At 32.3% G+C, this 22,198-nt stretch overlaps 1 protein-coding gene across 1 annotated transcript; it reads right to left on the minus strand.

The window, feature by feature from the left end:
* Nucleotides 1-748: 748 nt before the first annotated feature.
* LOC129893962 (topless-related protein 1-like) lies at nucleotides 749-13,597 on the minus strand. The gene is made up of 26 exons (XM_055969419.1): nucleotides 13,450-13,597; nucleotides 12,688-12,825; nucleotides 12,395-12,574; nucleotides 12,193-12,306; nucleotides 11,955-12,113; nucleotides 11,457-11,634; nucleotides 11,253-11,376; nucleotides 10,669-10,778; nucleotides 10,409-10,574; nucleotides 10,190-10,299; nucleotides 10,023-10,092; nucleotides 9,858-9,931; nucleotides 9,678-9,773; nucleotides 9,487-9,582; nucleotides 9,276-9,403; nucleotides 8,892-9,126; nucleotides 8,646-8,804; nucleotides 8,469-8,555; nucleotides 4,955-5,101; nucleotides 3,803-3,913; nucleotides 3,545-3,724; nucleotides 3,339-3,467; nucleotides 3,129-3,224; nucleotides 2,313-2,495; nucleotides 2,066-2,232; nucleotides 749-1,438 (listed from the first exon to the last, which is right to left on the minus strand). Exons 2-26 carry the CDS (start codon nucleotides 12,765-12,767, stop codon nucleotides 1,225-1,227), a joined length of 3,393 nt encoding a protein of 1,130 aa, XP_055825394.1. The 5' UTR covers nucleotides 12,768-12,825; nucleotides 13,450-13,597; the 3' UTR covers nucleotides 749-1,224.
* Nucleotides 13,598-22,198: the final 8,601 nt, after the last annotated feature.

Consider the following 22,198-nt stretch of genomic DNA (forward strand, 5'->3'; position numbering starts at 1 on the left):
ATTTAGTGTGATTACGTCGTTACCTTAATATTTTCTTCTCATTTTGTTTTTACTTATTATTTAATAATTATACTTCATCATTTACCCTATCTTTTCATAATAGCTCTACCCTTTACCCTCCAATTTCTTGTAGGTTTTATCATTCAAATTATGTATATGTAACTTTATATAACGATAGAGAACGGTATAATCTATCCAAACATTATATTCATTAAAACAATATCATACGATACGATACAATACGATACGATATATTATGAACAATATATAACTACCATCCAAACAAAGTGTTACATAATTAGGAAGTTTGTTTGGATGAATATTCTACCGATGTATTTACGTCGATTGTGGGTTCAATCTCGCATGACGTGCTATTCTCGATGTTGCTCTTTTTATCTCATGATAGTAACACATAATTCAAATACAACGTTACGAACAAATTAACTTTATATTGTAGATACTTTAGTAACGTCCATTGTCTAATACTCCCAAGTTTCATCGCTTCTATCATCAGTTCATCTTAACATGGCCGGCAAAGAGCTCAGATTTGGCATGAGAGTTGTCTTTTCTCACAAAATTCAGGCCCGTTTACTATGAGCCAAATCAGAGAATGAAGCTCTTTTTTTGTACAGTCAATTGAATTAGCACCATTTTCAGGGGAAAATGGCTTAAACAATTATGACAATCACCGGATATCAAAGAAACAACACACTTTGTTGTTCATAATAAGTTGAGGTTGAGAAGATGCCACGGGTCAAAGCACCTTTAAAGAGGTGAGACTTACTAAAATCCAATTCAAGAATCACTCGAATTAGAAAGCTGATAGGAGGAATTCCTCACTACACTAAGGAATATAAAGAGCAAAGTGTTCATTTTACATTACACCTTACCTCACGAGTTGGAAATTTACATGTTGGAGAGTACTGAGCTAAATTATGTCCTGTAGCCAATAGATTACCACAAAAGAAAGCCACAACGTTGGAGTAAAAACCAAGTCAAATCTTCAGCTGTGACTAGTACTGAGACTCCTAGCTCCACTGAGGATTCTCCTTCCCTTTCAATTGCAAAGAAAACAAACTTTTGGGATGTTACATACACTTCATGTTTTGACTTGGAGGATTCTGGTTAGTCTCCTAGAACGAACATTTACTCGTCAGTCTGAACTGAAATTTGGGAAAGAATCAACAAACCAAGACACGACAGTTTGCTTAAGTGGCTTCTTTGTCATCTTGGTGCTTGATCGGAGCCTGAAGCTCCAATAGATGGAGCGGTTGACATACCATTTGCTGATCCATTTTCAAGTGGTGGAGGAACGCCCCATTTGCCTTCAGATTCAAGTGGTTCGAAAACATGAACACTACCATCTGACAGACCTAATGCAAATTGGTTTGGATCTTGTGGATGTGCTGCAACTACAACTGGGTGGATATTTGAATTGCTGCAGAAAAATGCCAAGGTTATTGAAAAATTACTTCAAAAATCAGAGATGAAATCTGTTTAGTGAATTGACTATGTATCTTCACATTACTTCTAGAGGATATCGGACACATAAATTTACTTATTGTATGCACACGGGGATGCAGAGAAGTTGCAAAAATCAAAAGCCTGAAACATAGTAATCCGAGGGATATTCCAGTGATGCTTGAAATGTTAATCCTGACAATCAGATGCCCCACTTCATTGTAATAACATGATTACAAAATGATATTCTTTTGAAATATTCATCTCAATTTTTTTAAGAAAGAACAATGGTCCAGGATAGTGAATTTTGTAGTCCTCATGTATGAATTAAATGTACGTTACGTTCAAACATAGCCATGCATTGGTGGATATGTTTGTTGCATTGGTGGATATGTTTGTACCAATGGCCAAGTTTGGGGGGGGGGGGGGGTCCCCTTTCCGTGATAAGTTGCAGTTCGGCCTGGATATTGTTCTGATACCAATTTCACTATTCTAGCTCATGAAAGTCTTGACTATAACAAAAACAATGTTTTTTGTATTCAATAGTGGATAGCAGAATCTTAAAATTAAAGCAGGAAATAAGTTAGCAGGCAGCAGAAAATACCTAATACTGGGTGATAGATAAGATGAAGGAATTATACGGCATCGCATATGGAGATGCCCTGCAGTGAATACGCACACAGTTGCATCCAAGAAACTGGCATATATCAGCTGGCTATCACACGAGAATGTGGCATGAGAAATTGGGGCAGCACTTTCACGCGGAACCCACTTTAGAAGAAGATATAATGTATTAGTTGTTGAGATCTGAAGGCATTTAATAACCAACTGCAGTTGGGGAGAGGACTTACCTGCTTTAAACATTCCAACTTTGTTGTTTCATATATAGCAATCTGTGCCTCATGCACAGCCAGGAAATGAGTTTGATCCTGATGAAATTGCACTCTGGTATCTGATTGAGATGTCGATCTCCCCGGTAGCTGCAAGGACCTAGCCCTCTGTTTTTCCCACCCATCAGTGCTCCATACACATAGCTGTACAAAAGCAGATAATGATGATGCTTACAAAAGGATAAGAACACAGAAATATAAATTTACCACTTTAAAGAGTGTCAGAAATGCAGAATGCAACTTTATATAGATTAATGATCATTTTAGACGGATAAAGGCTTAGCAATTAATAACAATAAAAGACAGTAAAAATGCCAAAAAAAAACTAGTCACGACTGAAGAAAGGAGATTATGCAAAAGGAGAAAATCTGCAATATACTCGGCTCATCTGTAGGCTATATAGTTTAGATTTTGGTGTCTTCCAAAATGCTTGAAACACTTCTAAAACAAATTCACGTTTGATTTTTCAAAATTTCCAAAACAATCAGAATTCATTCAACTTTTATTTAGAGCATGAAATGATCTTATTCTTCATCTACCTTTATCATCATCAATTAGGACATGCAGTGAAATTATTTCTAATTCCCATGCCTAGTCGATTGGCTTAAAATTGAATGGGATGGAGAGTGTATGATGCACTATATGCAAAATCAACAGGAGAGAAACTGTAATCTCTCATACACATGTATTTTCAACATTAATCATGAGAATAGTTTAACAAAACACTGAGAAGTCAGTCAAATACTACATGATAGCCAAGAGTATCAAGTCATTAACCTGAGAATCAGCTCCTGAGGAAACTAGCACATTGAGCACATGAGAAAAGGCGAGGCCAGTTATCCTTTTAGAATGGCCTTTAAGCTTGCTTTTAACCTTCATCAAGAGACTGACATCTAGTCAATAACGATATATGGTAACTGGACCAAAGACATGAAATTCTGATGACTTCCAATAACAACAAAACCTTCTTGTTTATCTTTATCATACCTCATCCACTCTGACATTATATATCTGGATGGTAGAATCATCCATGCCAATAGCGATAATGTTGTTGTCTTGAGGATGAAATGCAAGAAAAGTTGCTGCTGGAGGTGGAGGCATGAAAGTTGTCATTGTCTGCATCCATAAGAAAATAATTCACCACAGGCTCTTTGAGTAAAGGCTCAAATACAATGAAGACAATCTTGTTATACCTTGAATGTCATCATGTTGAACAAGGAGATCTTCCCACCAGATGCTGACATCACATACGAGTCATTCTTGGACAAAGCAAAGCAGGAGACAGCTTCCTCATGGTTTGGTTCATGCACATCATTTGTCATTAAGATGCCACTTGAAGGTTGCCACAATTGAGGTGAAACACTGGCTGTTGCCTAAACAAAGATCGACACAATTCTCAGACTCACTTCTGTACAAAATGGAGGAAAGCCACGATTATGGTGCCCATTTACCTTGCCATTTGAATTGCGTTCATTTCTTTGCCACTTCCAAAGCAGGTGAATAGCATTTGATGCTAATGCTAAGATGGCATTACCAGAGTTTGTATATATTAACCTTGATATCTGGAGTTACCATATTGAATCAAATTCAGAAACTGTATCATCAAAAATAATACAGTTGAGACAAACCAAGGAAGAAAAATTGACAACAAAACAAACTTTCCAGCCAAGTATTGTTTCCTTGTAAGAATTCACCGTGAAATTTTCTGTTCAATATCTGATTACAATGCCCTCACATCCATGTTGTGCAGTCACAAAGACACAACAGCTTCCAAATTGTGGGGTAAGGGGAAGGAACATGGCTATAAGTCAGAAGAAAGCACTTAAGAAGTGAACTTGAAATACCAAGCAGACGTTTAGTTACTATTGCTAGCCCAAAATTGGACATTATTAAAGTTGTCAAATCATTGCATACAAAACTTTAGAGGCCTTTTTGCTTTGATCTAGACAATCTCGAAGGATAAAGACAGAAGGATCTCTGAAGGTGCAGAAAGTGATACTTGAACGTCCACTCTTCTTTACTATAAGTTAAACAATCTATTAGAGAAAAGAAAAAAGACTAATACAGAATGTATACTTGCCAGACCTCATTTAGGAGTCCTGAAGACTCCCATGACGTTCTGAATGATCGCCTTGTTTGGAATTTTAATTTCACTTCAATAGAATCACATCCAGTGACCAAGATAGAGAAAAGAGACGACGCCAAATTAAGAGCCCTTCCCTCCCTAACAGGAGGAGAACTCATATATCTTCATATAAAAAGAGAAACACAATACTGCTGGAACATATGGTTCATTTCCACTCAACTTAACCAAATAATTTCATTTGCTGATGGCATGTTCTGATGTCTCACGCCTTGATCAGGTCAGATTATGCACAAAGGTGTTGTGACAAACATTAAAGTTTCCAACCTTAAAACCTGAAGGAAGACTAGCTATGGCTTAATGTGAATTAGTTTGTTATGTTCCATGGAAAAGTATGTTATTTCATTCTATAGATGAATTATCTGCTATCAGTATGTTCAATAAAAAAGTTTCAAAGTCTTGAAAATGAGATAGCTAACACATTAGATATTTCATGAATCAAGAGACATGGGGATTATACCTTAGTCACTCTGAGGTTCTCAGGAAGCTTCAAGGACCGGCACTGTGATGATTCACTAATTTCACTGAGCTTCCATATCTTAGATTTGTCATTAGGCTCCTCATTAATTCGGGGCTTTACATCCACCGTATTTCTTGCATCTCCATTCTTACAAAGTCAATAGGATGTAAAATATATATTAGTAGATGATATTGACATGAAAAGCAGGCAAGATTTCTAGGTGTCTTTTAAACAAAATGAGTATCTATTTATCTATATATCTATCTTATTATATAAGTAGGAAGCCTCAAACTTAAAAGTTACAACAACAACATACATAGTGCAATCCCACAAAGTGGGGTATGAGGAGGGTAAGAGGTACGCAGACCTTACTCTTACCTTTATGGGGTAGAGAGGTTGTTTCAAATATACCATCGCCTCAAAAGAAAAGTGGAATTCGAAGCACGATTATAAGGAAATAAGAGAGCAAAAGAGATACAAAGCAAATGGAGTAACAGGTAGTAATAATAAATAACAAAGAAATATATGATTACAAATAAGGAGGGAAGGCTAGCCTTGTGCCTCTCCCACATTAAAGTATACATGAAATATAGTATTTACTATTAGACAAAAAAAACCTAGAAATTGAAAAGGAAAAAAAAAAGTTACACCATCGAGCAAAATGTAAGATGCCATTGATGGAACCCTAAAAGTTCAATTTGGAACCCTAAAAGTTGTTGAAGAATGAGGAGGATTCAATGAAGAGAAAGCAAGCAAGGAGGTGAAATGATTTCCCTCAAAGTTAAAAGTTAAAAGATCAAAATAGCCATCAAAAGTTGAACTACGGCTTTACCCTCCGTGTTCAAGCAGTGGAATTTTCTTATAAAACTAAAAATTAATAATAATGACGATAAATTGTGTGCACCAGTAAAGGCACTTGAACAACTGCATGAATTGCGTGGAGGAACTAGGAGTAGCTTAGGTCTTTTGTCTCCAATGTCTACCTGCGCTTGTACCTATCTTATTGTATATAGTTGGCTTCCTATGTACATATACAAGCATTTCTTTAGATGCATTACTAATAAATTGATTTAGATAAGTTGTTTTTTACTTAACCCCGTAGAATAGAGGCTTGGTAAAAGAGCAGTAGTGTACGTTACTTAATACAAAGATTATAATCCAATATACTTCGAAATATATAAAGTCTAAACTTGGATACAGAGTAAGAATCCTTATATCTTTCACTATTAATTAAACTTTAGTCATTGCCATTTTAGCTTCAACAACTAAAACTATCCATTCACTTCTTTTCACATGCTTTGTGATTATAAAATCTTTAAAAAAAGACAACGTTCACATGAAAAAATAAAGAAATCAATTCTTCAATAGTTATTGCTTTTTTCCTTTCATTTGGTCAAAAATCTCTAATTATTTGGTTCTTTTCCCCTTCATTTCTATTTAACGCCGTTAGTTTATCAAGAAACAAATGAATATATAGAAGAATTTGAAGGGTCACAATAAATATTTTTGATAGGTATATTATATTATGGAAACTTACCATTTGTTAACCATAGTCCATATTATATAAGGAGACTTATTCTTAACCATAGTCCATAGCAATAGATTGACAAAAGACCTATTTAACATGCTTATTAGCTTTTTTGTAGTTTAATTTAGCGTTAGCAAATATTTTTCTGTATTTTAGGTGTTCTTAAGATTTTTTTTGAACTCTTAATTAGTATATACCCGTTGAAGTTGAGCTCTTACCTCTTAGCTGTTTATTTTGTTCACTTGCTTCATATTAAGTCTGTATATAAGCTTAATAGGGAAATGATTAATAATGTCCAGGAGAAGTTTTCATAAGACTGAAGAAGCAACAAGAAGAAGAATGAATGAACTGAAAATAAATAAAGTTAGTGATTACAAACAGAAAAGGGCCGAGAATAAAGCTTCTTATGGTGAAGGTATTTTTGGTTCACTCGTGGTTCACTTGGAATCATGAAATACACAATCTTTTTGTTGTTACTTTTTTATTTTTTATGTTATTCTGCTTTTGTTATTTGGTAAAAATGTTTCCTCTTGCAGTTATTTCATCATTTGCAGCTTGTATGTCCTTAAAGCAATTTTGTTGCATGGTCCATTCACAATCACGACCATTACCAAAACTGTATCTCTTTGTTTCATTTTAAAACTAGTAAAATTGTTTCTCTTTTTCGAGCTATTTACTTCTTTTTTTCTATTCATATTTTTTTGTATATTCCTGAGGTTTCGTGATATCCCCCTCATGTTTTCTTAATTCTAGGATTAGGAGGAGGAAGGAGAGCCTTGGAGTAACTGGTAAAGTTGCTGCCATGTGACCAGGAGGTCACGGGTTCAAGCCTTGGAAACAGCCTCTGGCAGAAATGCAAGGTAAGGCTGCGTACAATAGACCCTTGTGGTCGGGCCCTTCCCCGGACCCTGCGCATAGCGGGAGCTTTAGTGCACCGGGCTGCCCTTTTAGGATTAGGAGGAGGTAAAAAAAACCAATGTAATTTACTTGTAGGTAGATATCGTTTAGACTTCCAAGGATATAATTTATTAAGTCTTGTTTTTAATTTCAATAACTGTTAACTATATGTTTATCATAAATTACTAACACGTGTGTACGCTCAACTCTAACCGCCGACCCAAATTTGTGTCCTCCATAACCTCTTATCTAAAGTCATGTTCTTGGTAAGCTAAAGTTGCATCATGTCCTATTTAATCATCTCCCCCCAATACTCTCTGTGTTATTTATGTATAAAAAAATAAGCAAATCGTCGAGTTGAATATTTGATATATTAGAAGAACCGCAAAATTGAAATTGTTCAAACTTTCGTTGTATTGAATTTTATAACATTAACAATATGAATAAAACAACATATAATGGTAAAACAAAAAAGAGTGAGATTTAAGCAAATGAGAAAAGGTTATAGCAGTTTTAATTAAAAGATAAAAGGTGAAAAAAATTGACTACAAACAACTGGGATCAATTTATGAGATGGAGCATACAACATGGGAAAGGGAAGTCCTCAGCAGCTCAAATATTCAAGATTATCCTGGCAGAATGTATCTATGGAATATGGATTGAGAGAAACAATTGAATCTTTGTGAAGAAATGTAGCAATATAGAACACATAGCAAAAGAGATAGCCAACACTACTATTGTTAGATCTAAGTCCAGCATAAGAAATGTTCTGAATAGCTTTAAGTTTTGGGCAATAGGTATGTTAGAGCTCCTGCTTAATGAGTGTTTCAACTGAGAACAAAGCATGCTGTGACAGCTGCTTGCTTGTAATGATTTGCTCTTGGTAATTAAATAACAAAGTTAGTTAACAAAAAAAAACTACCAATTATAACGAGATTTACTAATTAGCATGGGAAACACGTGTCCAAAAACTAGTTTATGGAAAAAGTGAGTGTATATGTTTCATATTTATTTTTTCCATGGACCTGTAACCTGATGACAACAAATAAGAACTTATTTCCAAATCAAATGGGTGAAAAATTTACAAACCATTCCAGTGATGCCAACAACAGAGACCACCCTATCTGCAAATCCAGAATTGTTTGCTGATGCTACAGATATTGGATTTACTGTAGGCTGCATGATATTAAATCAAAGGACACGTGGTCATGTTTGTGTAAAGAAAAAATGGAACCTCAAGATTTATATCAACTAAGTAACAAGTACCTTTGCAGTTTCAGATGCCCTGGAAGCATCATAAGCTAGGTTCTCAAAAGTGCGTACTAAACGAATACCATCATTATTTGCCAAAATCTTTATCCCATTTTCATTAGCAGAAACAGCCAATAGAGAACCATCCTTGTTGAATCGAATTCGAGGGCTTGCCTTGAATAATTTATTGAAAAAAAGAAAAAGCAGTCAGAATATAGTACAATACCACAATTTTCTCAGTCAACCTCAAAATAAACTTACTGGAAGACCTCCATCAGCATCAATACTTGTCAAGAGTTGAACATGGTCCATATCCCAGAATTTGATTGAAAAATCATCACCAGCTGCCAAAAACCGATTTTTAGTTGTATCAAATTGTACAACACCCAGGGATCTTTTCCGAAACCCTAGATATGTTCTCTTAACAGCCCCTTCACTTTCATTCCACTCAACAATGTGAGACTCCCCATCTTTGCTGGTTCCACATGAAAAGAGTCTGCAAATTTGCCAACCAACACCCCATCCAAAAAAAAAAAAGGCAAAGAAGAAAAGAGAATGTGAGATTGGAGAAAAAACTATTATTCTCAAGTGACTTTAGCAAAATATGTTAAGTAGCAGTAACACAATGCATCAAGCAGAATGAACCTAGTTCCGTCAGCACTGTATGCCATTGTTGTGCACCAACGACCAGGAGCCTCATAATCTACTCGAGATCCCAAATTATCATATAACCACGCTTTTATCTTTCCATCTAACGCTGTAGAAAAAATAAACTATAGAAGGAAGTTATCAACACAAGTGCAAAATTGCAGACAACTAAACCGTAGTACAAGAGACATCATAACAGTATCCTTACCTGAATGCTTTCTTTATGGTGAGGGCACACAGAGTATACAGGTGCCTCATGACCCTCAAACGTATATTGTGTTGCACCAGATGTGGCATCCCAAACCTAGAAATTAGTAAACGTTGGAAAGAACAAGCAATTATTCCCCCACCAAAAATTGTCTTTCATACGCAAAAAAGCGATATTTATGCCTTCCCAACCTTTATAGTTTTGTCGTCACCACATGTTATAACACAGAGCTGCTTATTAGGGTGAGAGAATGCAAGATCATTTACGCCTCCAACATGAGCATCAATCTGCAAAAGCATTATCAGTCTGTATTGTGAAATTATTCAGAATTTTATCGTCAGGGCAAGAGCCATAATGCCATCATATTATACCTCCACGTGCTGACGTATGTCATCATTCCCGTGATAGGAATATATTTGAACGATGTGCCTAGAGTATGCAACCCCTGCTCAATAGAAAAGTCATTCTAAGAGATCAACTTCTTTTTGACAGTGCACTACAGTACGATGGGAAATGTGCCTTTCATGAAACCTTACCAAATAACGAACCATCGGGGCTCCATATAACACGGTTAACTGAGACACCAGGATCTTTTACCAGAGCAGTCTTGAGTTCAGTTGAGAAATTGTTTTGATCAGATGAGATGAATATCATATAATTAAGGGGCGCAATTTCAATCTTAGGAACGAAAAAAAAAACGAACCTGTAATGGCATTGAACATGCACCCAAGTCCCATACTTTGAAGTTTCTCAACACCAGTCTCTCCCTTGAACCAACTTCCCACAATGCAATATCTCCAACATTCGTGCCAACTAGTTTGTAACATAGAAAGTCATGATAAATGCAACTTCCAAAAAATATGAAGTGACAAATAGAAAACACCAGTGTGTTAATAAAGAAGAGCATTCAGAAGATGTAGACCTAGAAGCAATGTCTGCTGAGAAGGATGAAAATCCATGCTCATGGGAGATGATCCCTGGTTTAATGTTCTTGCAACAGTCTTTGGCAAGTCATCAGGTACACTAAGAGATTGATTATGACCTTGCCCTGGAAATGATATAGGTAGCACATTCACAGGAAGATTAACCTGTATAATGAAAAATAAGAAAAGAAAGTGAAGCAACAATAGAAAATGTGAATATTGCTGACAGAATGACTGAGAGATCGAAATACCCTGCTACCTCATCAGATATTCCCAGTGACCTAGTTCTTTTGGCAGCATGATCAGATTCCCCAGATGGATAATCAATAGATGGATTTGTTGGTGGAGTCCTGGGATGTTTTAGAGAAGCTACAGAAGGGAATGCAGAAAATCACCAGTTAAGAGAGCTAGAATAACCTACAGAAAATTAAATAGTTGTTTCATGTGACAGCCAAACTCTGTCATTATCTGTCAAACAAATTTCTTAATCCATGTAGACCAAATTCATTCACTTTTGTTTTCTAATACCTTGATCTCAGTACGAGTATGTATGATTTACTCAAGAAAAGGGGTCAGAAACATAATCTATCAAAACTGACCGGAATTGAAGGGAATTCTGTCTATATACAGCAATATGAAGAGAACCAATTCCTCATGACAACTAGAGACTAGACTGTTCTAATGCAAGGGCACTATAATCATGACTAGGTGATGACTCAACATTTTAGCCATTCGTCATTTACAATTGTATATCTTCATAGACACCTGTCTTTACAATGATTTTCAGTTGCTTACTTTAGAAAAAAAAAACCTTCACATCATGTAAATACCCTCAAGTGATACCTGGAATAGATGAAGGACCAAGACCCATAGGTCCACCAGAAACTGATGGATGAGCTACAGTGGGTGGGTTGGACATCCACCCAGCAAGAGGAGCTGCCACAGGTGTTGGCCCAGGTTGGAAAGGCTGAATAAAGTTTGCAACAGAATAAGCAAAACTCTTAGTGGTTAAACATAAGTAGCAAGTAAGCTGTACAAAAAACTAACCCCATGTGCACCAAGAGGAGGGAAGCTGCCTGGTTTTGGCACTGATCCGAGCAACGGATTGTTTGCAGGTGATGGAGCTCGAGCACCATTTGGTTGTCCACAAGAATGATCCACGAAAAGTGTTTTGATATCTGGATTTGGCCTAGGATTTTTACAAAGCTGGTGCTGCCAATTTAAGCTGCAGCATGCAATTCATTGTCAGTTCCCAATTTACAATAACCTCGTATTGCTAGTTTAGTTGAATAACGACAGGCAGGATACATTGATGCTGACTAATACTTTCATCATGAATTCTAAGATAATTACATAGACCAATATCTATGAGCTGCTTACATTGCATAGCACTTCTAAGGTCCTAAAGGATCTATAGCTCAAGTTACGTTGTGAAAAGGTAAATACATGATAGCTAAGTTTCGCTTGGTACAATATGCTCTGGCACTATAGCTTAGGCCACTATGGCTTTCAAAACGAATGTAAAAGTTTCACAAGGACCATCACCTTTGGTTAATCAAAGTTCGTAACCTTGAATTTTTAAGGTTGGGAAACTGCAATTTGTCACGAAACAGGGGATTTGCTTCAATAAGCTTTTTGAGCTCAACCAACATAATAGCTCGTGCAGATTTAGTATCTCCATACTTGGACAGCTGTTCATTCTCCCTATAAATTGATCAGGCCACTTAATTACACGTTTAGAAAAGGGTTCTATCTTCATTGACAAATTATAGATAGGTAATACCTGAAATTCTCTAGTGTCAACAGCTGAGTAATCTCCTTGAAAAGCTCCTCATTGAAAGATGCAAAAACTTTAAGATCCTTTACAAGAATTTCAACACCTTTGGACCGGTCACGCCTATCACAAACTCAAATTAACCAATTCATCAAAATCAATATGTAAACCTAGGGAAAGCAACTATTCCTCCAAAAAGATAAAATCTTACTTGTCCAATGCCTCAAGATACTTTTGCTTCCTTATTTCAAAGAAAATTTTCATGGAATAACGGTTGTCATCCACTTTGGTAAAACCAGAGAGATACTTTTCAACTTCATCCCAATTACCATTATGCACTTCATCTTCGAAGTACTTCATGTTAAAGAAAAATCCAGATTCTTGCTCAAGCCTATAGCAACAAATTAAAGTAAAATGCCCTTTTGGCAATGTGTTGCAATGTACAAAGTTAACTGCTCATGATGTGCTAAAATTTGAAGCATTAAAATTGAAAAAGGTACATACTTGTGAACTGTTTCTCTGAATTTTTCCTCATCTAGAAACTGTAAGATCAAGAATACAAGCTCTCTGCTAAGAGATGACATTGCTACTACCTCGTCTTCAAGCCCAGAACAAGTATGAAAAAACAGTGTTTCTGCAGATCTGCAAAATTCCATAAATGAATTTCTTTTAGTTTAACTAAAAACTCCAGAGCTAACAACAATAATAATAATAATAATAATAATAATAATAATAATAATAATAACTAATCCATATGATTAAATATGTTGTCAGCTCCCACTAACTTTATTTAATAATTAAATATCAAAGCATTTAATTATTGCCGGACACAAGCCCCCAAACTCAAAGTACTGTTCAAAATTAAACTAGTCCCCAAAATATATCAAAAGGTAAAAAAAAAAAAAAAAAAAAAGAGATCCAAACAATTAAAACCCAACCCAGAATCCGATTACTGAAAGTAATCTTCAATCTAACACGAAACAGAACTCCATTTTCACCCACCGACGCAGATGATGTGAAAGTAGAACGACCCAAATGCAAAAAGAAGTGATTTTTTTTCTTTGGAAAGATGGGGGTTTTGTTTCCGGAGGATCAGAGACACAAAAGCAGCTTTAAATCCATTGAAATCGAAGATGCAAAGGAAAAGGGGGCCAAATAAACACCAAAAGCGACTCGATAAACAAAGAGAGAGAGAAAGTGGAGAAATTAAAGCGAAAAGCAAACACTGAGGAAAAAAAGTAAATATTCCATGAAACATATACGTACACTGGTTTACAGAGGTTCACCGAACAGATAGATCCATGGAAGAAGAGAGGAGAAAATTGAAATGCAAAATGGGACTAATTAACGACGAGCTCGAGGCACAAAATAGGTATATATCCTTCGCACTCTCTCTCTCTAAATATAGAAGTCTATTATATGTTTGTTCCAATTTCCCTTTTTCTCTCTATATACTAAATCTTATCGTATCGTCGAGAAAATGAAAAAGACTTTCGCGAGACATTATTGTGATTCTCTGAGATAAGTAAAACTACTTATCATTGATAACCACAATAACGATTCAATAAGTACAGAATTGTGGGGTCTACAAAGCTGGCTAATTATATCTTTTTAGTCAGCTTGGAATCAACAGCCGACAGCTGTCGACTCTTCGGCTCGGATACTGACTTGTTACCATGATGCTCAATTGAAAAATAGGATTGCCACGTGGAGAACTTTGAGCTTTTGATCTTACCGTATTAGGGAATCAGACGGGTAGAAATCAAGTTAGGCCTACTGCAGAGTAGCTGATTGTGAAAACTTATGAGAGTGTGAAACTTTCAAATCCTTTTCTAGGAAACGATGAATTTTCTCTTAATTATTCAGGTCAAGTTGAACTTAGATTTACTGAAATGCCATCCTGCTCAATTTTAGTACCACGAGAATAGTGAAAAGGACAGCCCAACTATTCGCGATAAGCTTTCTGGAGAATTAATGACTTGAAAATTTCAGACGAAATGAGTTTTTGATGGGTTAGATATAAATAAAGAGTAAAGAAGAGTGTACTGGGTAGGGCTTCCTAATTTATGCGCAAGTGGGAGAATCTAAAGGTTTATTAACTACGACGGACCTAGAATTTTTGTTGAATAGATTTAAAATATAAAAATAAATATATGAGAAAATCTAATAGGGCTATATACAAATAAATGTAAAAAAAAATTGAATGCATTATCCAACAGCATGAAAAAATCGTTGAATGGCCTTTCCTTCACGCGCCTCACGGTGCTACCGCGTTGGAATGTCAACTACCATAATAGTATTGTGAAATATAATTATTTCACAATTTAATATTTTTTCAATTCGAATTATTGTGGATTTTTTAATTTTTATTATATTAATATAATTAAAAATAATATATACTTTAAAATATTATTCGAAATTTACATAATTTGTACTTTAAAAAGTGTCACATAAATTAAAAAATAAATATTATAAATTTGAGGGATATATTTTGTTTTATAATGATAAATCGATCTACCTACTAGTTAGAACGCTTGAGCTAACGTAATTCAAAATAAAAGGCAGTGGGTCCGATTTTAATAACACTTTAATGAAATTTAGAATTAATTATTTTATTTATCTTGTCCGTTTTACAAAGAATGTGTGTATTTGGTATGGTTTCATTTTTATGGTAAAAATTATTTTGAAAGAATAATACCCTTAGATTACTTTTTTGGAATAATCTGATAGGAAGAAAAAAAGACTTTTATGATGAAAGTAGACAAAACAAAATTCATAGGTAGGCAAAGGCATTTTGCATTGATGGTCTCTTTCCCTTCCCAATTTCAGACCCCAAATTCATACTTTAATTATGTAATTTAAAATTAAAGATATGTTAATTTGAAAGTATTAAAATGTCCCTTGATCTTGTATACTTAAATATGACGTATGAAAAGTTAAATTTTAAAAAATTTCAAAAGGAAAAGATATAATAAATAACTTATTAACTTAGTTTCAGCTTGTATTTAAGCAATGTAATTTTGAATGTGTGTAAATAGACAATTAAATTATAATAAAGTTGAACAAGTTTACACACACGTTCTATATGATAAATTTCACGCGATTTTTCATGGAGAACGCGTGCATCTCACACATTTGATATGTAGGTTATGTGTATTTACTTGTTCAGCCTTATGATAGCGTAAACGTTTATTTATACACATTCAAAATTAAAGAATATAAATATCTATTAAAATTAAGTTAAATAACATGTTTATATGTTATATTAAGAAAAAATATTTTCTTTTAATAGTAAAAAATAGAATAAATTAAGATGAGAGAAATATGTAGTGTAATATTTTTGGTATACTTCCATGGAAAATGACTTTTTGCCACCATTTAATCGAATATTTGCCGACAAAGGAATTGGTGGGTCAGAACTATGATGCATCGACACGTGGTATATGGCCCCGTGCCCATTGCTAAATCAACTCCAGGCTTCTTTTTTTTCTTTTTTCTTTTTATTCTCCTATATTCTGTTGTTAACTTTATTTCTCCTTTAAAGGTTAGTAGTTCGGTATAACTAGCTCTCAGATGAAGTTTTGAATATGGAAAAAAAATTGTTATGAGTGTTATCTCTAAATAAATTTTATAATGTACGATTTAAATTTAATAAAAAATTTAATATGAACTTCGGACATTGAGTGAGAAATTAAAAAAAAAGGTATAACAGAAAATACTTTTCAAAAATAAAACAATGATCTTTTATTTATTTTTTATGTTGGTATCCAATCAAAAAATATTATTTTATAGTATTTATATATAATTTGAATAAATATATTATGAGATAGAGCTTATAGGGGTGAGAATAGGAGGGTGTGGACTGGTGGATATGAAGGTTATGAGGTAGGTATGACGATGAGGGTGTGGAATTTCACTGATAAAATTTATTTTTTTATTTTTACTAAAAGAGTCATCTTTCTCTTTTTATGAAACTTATTTTTTTTTAAAAAAAAAGACCAATGAAATATTAATATATATATATATCAAAAATTTTGAGCTCCACATGACTAGCAGGAATAAGGGGAGACCCAACTGACAATAAGTAGTGGTGAAGTTACTAAAATTTGTATTATTCTTCGATCTAAATTATGGTAGTAATTATGTTTGTTTAAATTGACATGACCTGATTAAGAATTTCCTTTGTCATTTTTTTCTTTTTCACTTTAAAATAAAATTTCTTGTCTTATCATGATAGAGACAATTCAAACTTAACCACATATTAACATTCATCAACCTAATAAATGATACGCGTATATTTAAAAGACACATAGATTTTGGATAATTAATTATTTTAATTTCACATTATCTTGATCAATGTGAATAAATTTTATTTGACATGACATCTCATTAAAAAAAAAATCCTTTATCTAGCTATCCATTCTCGACCAGTTATTCAGACTCTGGTTGATAGTGACTTCTTATGTTGATTTTTATTTTTATTATATAAGTTTTATATGTGCTGTTATTTATTTATTTTAACAAAAATCTCAAAAACTCATTGATATTTAAAAGAAACCTTATCTTATCTTCCACCTTATGCTCCGCTCCCCGTCTCTGTCTCCAAAGTTCTATTTTCACAGGAGCTTTGTTCGGAAGGTTGCTATTTATTATTTTATAATATATCATATTATTTTGTGATAAATATTATACATATTTAGATGTTACATAATAATAAATTTAATAATATAATATAATAAATTTTAAATTAACAATTCAAAATAATAATAATAATAATAATAATACAATACAATAGATAACAACTACTGCAACCATCCAAACAAGGCGTTAGAGTGTCACAATCTGAAAAGTGGGTCGGGAATAAAAGTCTACTATTTAAAACAGGAAATTAGTGTTAGGGATATTATTGGATTTTTAATATATACTTCCCTTATTTTGGTCGAAAATGAATGCTCTCTTCCTAATTCGAGCACGTTTGTCAACACGTGGGATCAAAACTTGTCGTGGTAAGTTAGATACAGTTCATACAGAAACACATGGAATTCCATTAAAGTTAATAATTATTTTTAATTTTAAATAAAAATCATTGTAAATATTCAAAATTAAAATAATGAGAAATTTTATGGACTTACAATTTTCATACTCTAACAATTTATTTATATTATTAGATGAGAGAAAGCAATCATTTCCAATAGTCATGGGTAATGTTTGACTTCTAAAAAGTGAAAGAGAAATAGGAGTACTTAATTTGAGACAAACATTATTATGGGGTGGGTCAAAAGGAAAAGGAGACCGTCATTAGAGTATAATACTAATGGAAGTTGAGAAGTCATTAGTCACGAGGTAACTAATAAATTCAGCAATTTGGAAACTATTGTGTAAATTTACAATATTTAAATGCACCAATATAAGAACCACAATATTAAATGATAGCAATATCCATGTAGATTGTAGTGAGATGGTTAGATCCTTTTATTCATAAGGGAAAGAATAAAAAAAAATGATAGAATCACTCCCAAAAAATGAATTACGCAAATTTAAAAAATTAAATTTCAATATAAATATTGAACACCAAAGAAAAAAAAAAAATGAGCTTATACTTCACCAAAAACAAAACTTTAGCCTCTTCCTTTTCTTTGTCCTTTGACAACAAATAATATTACTATGGTAATATATAAACATTTCAAAAGTGAAATGATGCAACAATATCCGTTATAATCGAAGGAGGACAAAATAAAAACTCACAACAATATTATATAACAATGAAATAGAAAATTTTGTTGGATTATGGACTAGTATATTCTAAGATCTAGAAATATGTATATCACATATATTTTCAAAGGAACTCATAAAATTCAGCATGAGTAATTTCTATCTTCTATAAAACTACATTTTCCTTAATAGTATATATTCATCACTTATTTTGCGACGAAATTTACATATTTGACCATTAACTTTTTATAACGTTTCCAATGCTTCACTTTTGAACCTTCTTCTAATTAGGTTCCCTTTTTCAATAATTAAAGATCATGTTAATATTCACTTTAACTTCGTAAATACATTACCAAAGATTGCTTGTTGATGTAAGCAAGATAGTAGTGGTGGGATAAAAAAAACATTATAAGAAATTTATAAAATATTATTAATTATCTGGCCTAGTATTTGAACACGTGATCTAATGAAATCTTTTTCCTAGTATTCAACACAATATAATTTTTTGATAAAATAAATTTAATTAAATTTCCTTAGTTTCCCTTTAACACCATCACAATAAAATATGTCTTCCGAGTTCTGTATGAGTTTTTTTCTAATCACATAATCAAAGTTGGTAAACAATATATCCTATCCAACTCACTTGATAAACTCCCTACTTTCTGTGGCTGAAGTAGAAATTTCAAACCTAACCTATATAAAAGGTGATATTTTTCAATTTTAAACATGTTACGTGAAATTCTATAATTAGAAAATTGCAAAAAAAAAACAAATAAATTGATTAAAAGAAAAATTAGACGAATAAATTAAAACGGAAGGAATAACTTTTATATGTTGAGAATTATAGTACTTTCGTGGGCAGGCTTCGTTGTCGAATTTTGAGTGGTCGATGAGATTTTGGGCAGATGTTACGTGAAGGGACGCGCTGAATGGGTGTAAGTGGGTCCAATTTATTGATTGAATGTTACGTTAAATATCGGTTTCTTTTTCCAATTTCTATTTCTATTTTCTGATATTATCTCCATCACTACACGTTAAGTAGATAATGTCAGGAATAAAATATCCAAATCCGTTCGTAGCGTATCGCAACACCTATAATATCGTAAGATATCACGAGAAATTATGCAGAGCCAGTCAATCTTAGATATGAACGTAGGATTTTTAATATAAGAAGTTGTCAGTGTCAGATAGTGCTATTTTTTAAAAAATATATATATTTAATTTAATAGTACTTTCTCTATTTCATATTAATTGAATTTTTTAAAAAAAATTAATTGTTTAAAATAATTAAACTATTCAAAATTCAAGAGAAATGTTTAATTTTTTTTTCATGTTTTCCCTTTCTATAAATAAAGTTTTGTAATTTTTTAAAAGTTAAATTACATTACTTATAAAGTTATATTTCAATAAAAAAAAATTATATTTATAATTTCACATTTAATTTTTTTTATGAAATTAATTAAATAAAAAGATAATAAAAAAAAATATAATTCAAAATTTATTTTTGTATATTATTTTTTTAATATATATATATATATATATATATATATATTATTTTAGAAATTTAATTAATATAGAAATTGAGGGAGTATAATAAAGGGGACAGTGGAGCTTATGCTATTTATGTGATTTGTCATTTACTGCTTTGGGGTTTTAATTTAGTGCTGTGAAATAGTGTGGTCCATTTCCTTAATTAATTCGAAACCAATTATAGGTCCTCTATAAGTCAACTTGATTTATACTTTATTTATCCATTCTAATTTATGTGAAAATATTTAATTTAGTATGAAATTTATTATTAAACTTATGCTTTATTTTGTGATGCTATATTTGAGTCTTGTAATGCTATATTTGAGCTAATAGTCTGTTAGGAATAATATTTCAATCTTTTAAAAATATAAATAAAACTACATACACATTACTATCTTTAAACCCCTTATGAAAGTACACAATACATATTATTGTTTTTTTATTATGTACCACTTTGCAAAGTTTAGTGACAAATATAAATATCTTTTCTTATTAAAATTGTTAAAAAGCTTCTGACATTGGTAAAATAAGGGCATTATTTGAACTAATATTATCGTAATAAGAGCATATTCTATCGTAATAACAAAATTGAAGTTTAATGACATATTTTTTTCTTTTCCCTTTATTAGTTAAAAAAATATTGTCTGATTGTGCAAATTATAAAATTATTTTGAGTATTTAGATCAATGAACTGGAACTACTTTCTTTAATTTAATCTTTTTTTCTTTTCTTTTGCTTTAAATGTAAGAAAAATATGTTTTTGCCTCTTTATAGTAATTACTTCTATGTTATATTGAAGCAGGTGATTATCTCATTTTAAAATGTAATTGAGTATGAAAGATATTCGCTCCATTTTATTTACGCGGTCTTGTTTAACTAGGTATAATATTAGGGCAATTTGTGATTATTAAAATTTATGATTTTAAGCATTTTATAATATTTGTGTAGCTATAAATTATAGTAATATTTTTAAATCATTGACGGAGTCAAAAATTTTACTAAGATGCGTCAAAATATAAGAAAATAAATACACAAATAAGACAAGAGGTGTCAATATGTTGATGTAATTTTTTGACGAATGAGTGTCGATCGACACCCTTCAAATAGTCGTGGCTCCACCACTATTTTAAACCTATGATGTTAAACATGACATAGTATTTATGTATATATAAATCTTGTCATTACTAATAAGATAAAATGTTTACGTTGAATTGATTAAACAATGAACTCGAGCAAGTTGAACTCTAGTCATTTGGACCGGATTATAAGAAAAATGTTTTTTTAATGTATTTCAATTATTAAATCAAGAGACAGAATCAGAATTTGAAATTTATGAATTTTTATAACAATTTCAAGTTAAAACACGGTAATAATTGAGTTCACATGCAAATTTTTAAAAACATTAGTATATTTTATAATATATATAGAATCACAACAAAAAAAAAATACTGAGCGTCCATGAATCCATATATTGTAATCTACGTCCACCCCTTTGACCAAAACAAGTGCTTATTTTATTAAGACAAGTTAAGCCTTAGAGTAACTGGTAAAGTTGTTGCCATGTGACGAGGAGGTCACGGATTCAAACCTGAAAATAGCCTCTAGCAGAAATGCAAGGTAAGATTGCGTACAATAGACCCTTGTGGTCGGGCCCTTCTCCGGACTCTGTGCATAGCGGGACCTTTAGTGCACCGGACTGCCCTTTAATGTATACTCTTTCCATATTAGTTGATCATTATACTAAAAATAATTGTCTTATATTAGTTGTCCACCTTACTAAATTAAAAAAAGCATTAGAAAATGTTCACATTTGTGTGTAAAATTTCCAAAAAGCTTTTTAAAGGGTGAATTAGCAAAATTATTTCTTATTTATGATTTTTTTAAGCACCGTATAAAATATAAAAATGATCAACTAATATTGGACTACCAATCAAGTACTTAATTAATTATAGGAGTATGTCCTATAATTTACTAATTTATTGTCATACCCCACAACCCCAACCTCACCCAGGTCCACCAAATAAGAGAAATAAATGTTTTTAAGTTGGTTTCTTTTCCAAACACATCACATTATATTCAGGTTGAATGACCTGGCCGGCTGGCCTTTTTGTATGAAAGTATCCATGACCACTTCCTTTTTCTCATGCTGTCCACAAATAATGGATAACAAAAATTTAAATCATATATTGACAGTATTAAGATTATTCTAATAAAGTGAATTTTAATTTGTGTCAATAAGTTATTATTAGAGTCGAAGGTCCTTTAGGAATACGTCTATCCATCTTTATGAGAAAGAAATAAGATTTACATATATATACTTACTCTTTTCAAATCTTTAATTATTGTTGTTAACACATAGTCATTACTAGTTGTATCAACTTATCGATTAATTTTTATTATAATATTTATTATACTCTAACAAAACATATGTACGACGCACATTAATATATGGTTCTTGTTGTTGCCAACCTTATATGTTATATTTATTCTATTAAGAAAATTACAAATTCATATTTTAGTCCGAAACTCTTTTTATATATATATATATTCTGCATTTCCCTGCTGCTGAAAAAAAATGTCAGAATACTAGAGTAAAACACTAACAAATTCAGATGTTGAATTATTAATTATCTGAAATAAATATACCTATTTAGCAACTGTATACCATAACCATATTATCACAGTTTTGTAATTAAAATATACTCATATAAAAAGGTATTAAAGGAAATGTTAATCAATGAAAAAATGATTTGACTCAACAAGTAATAATAGT

This window comes from Solanum dulcamara, chromosome 7 (genome assembly GCF_947179165.1).
Source record: "Solanum dulcamara chromosome 7, daSolDulc1.2, whole genome shotgun sequence".
Lineage (NCBI taxonomy): Eukaryota > Viridiplantae > Streptophyta > Magnoliopsida > Solanales > Solanaceae > Solanum > Solanum dulcamara.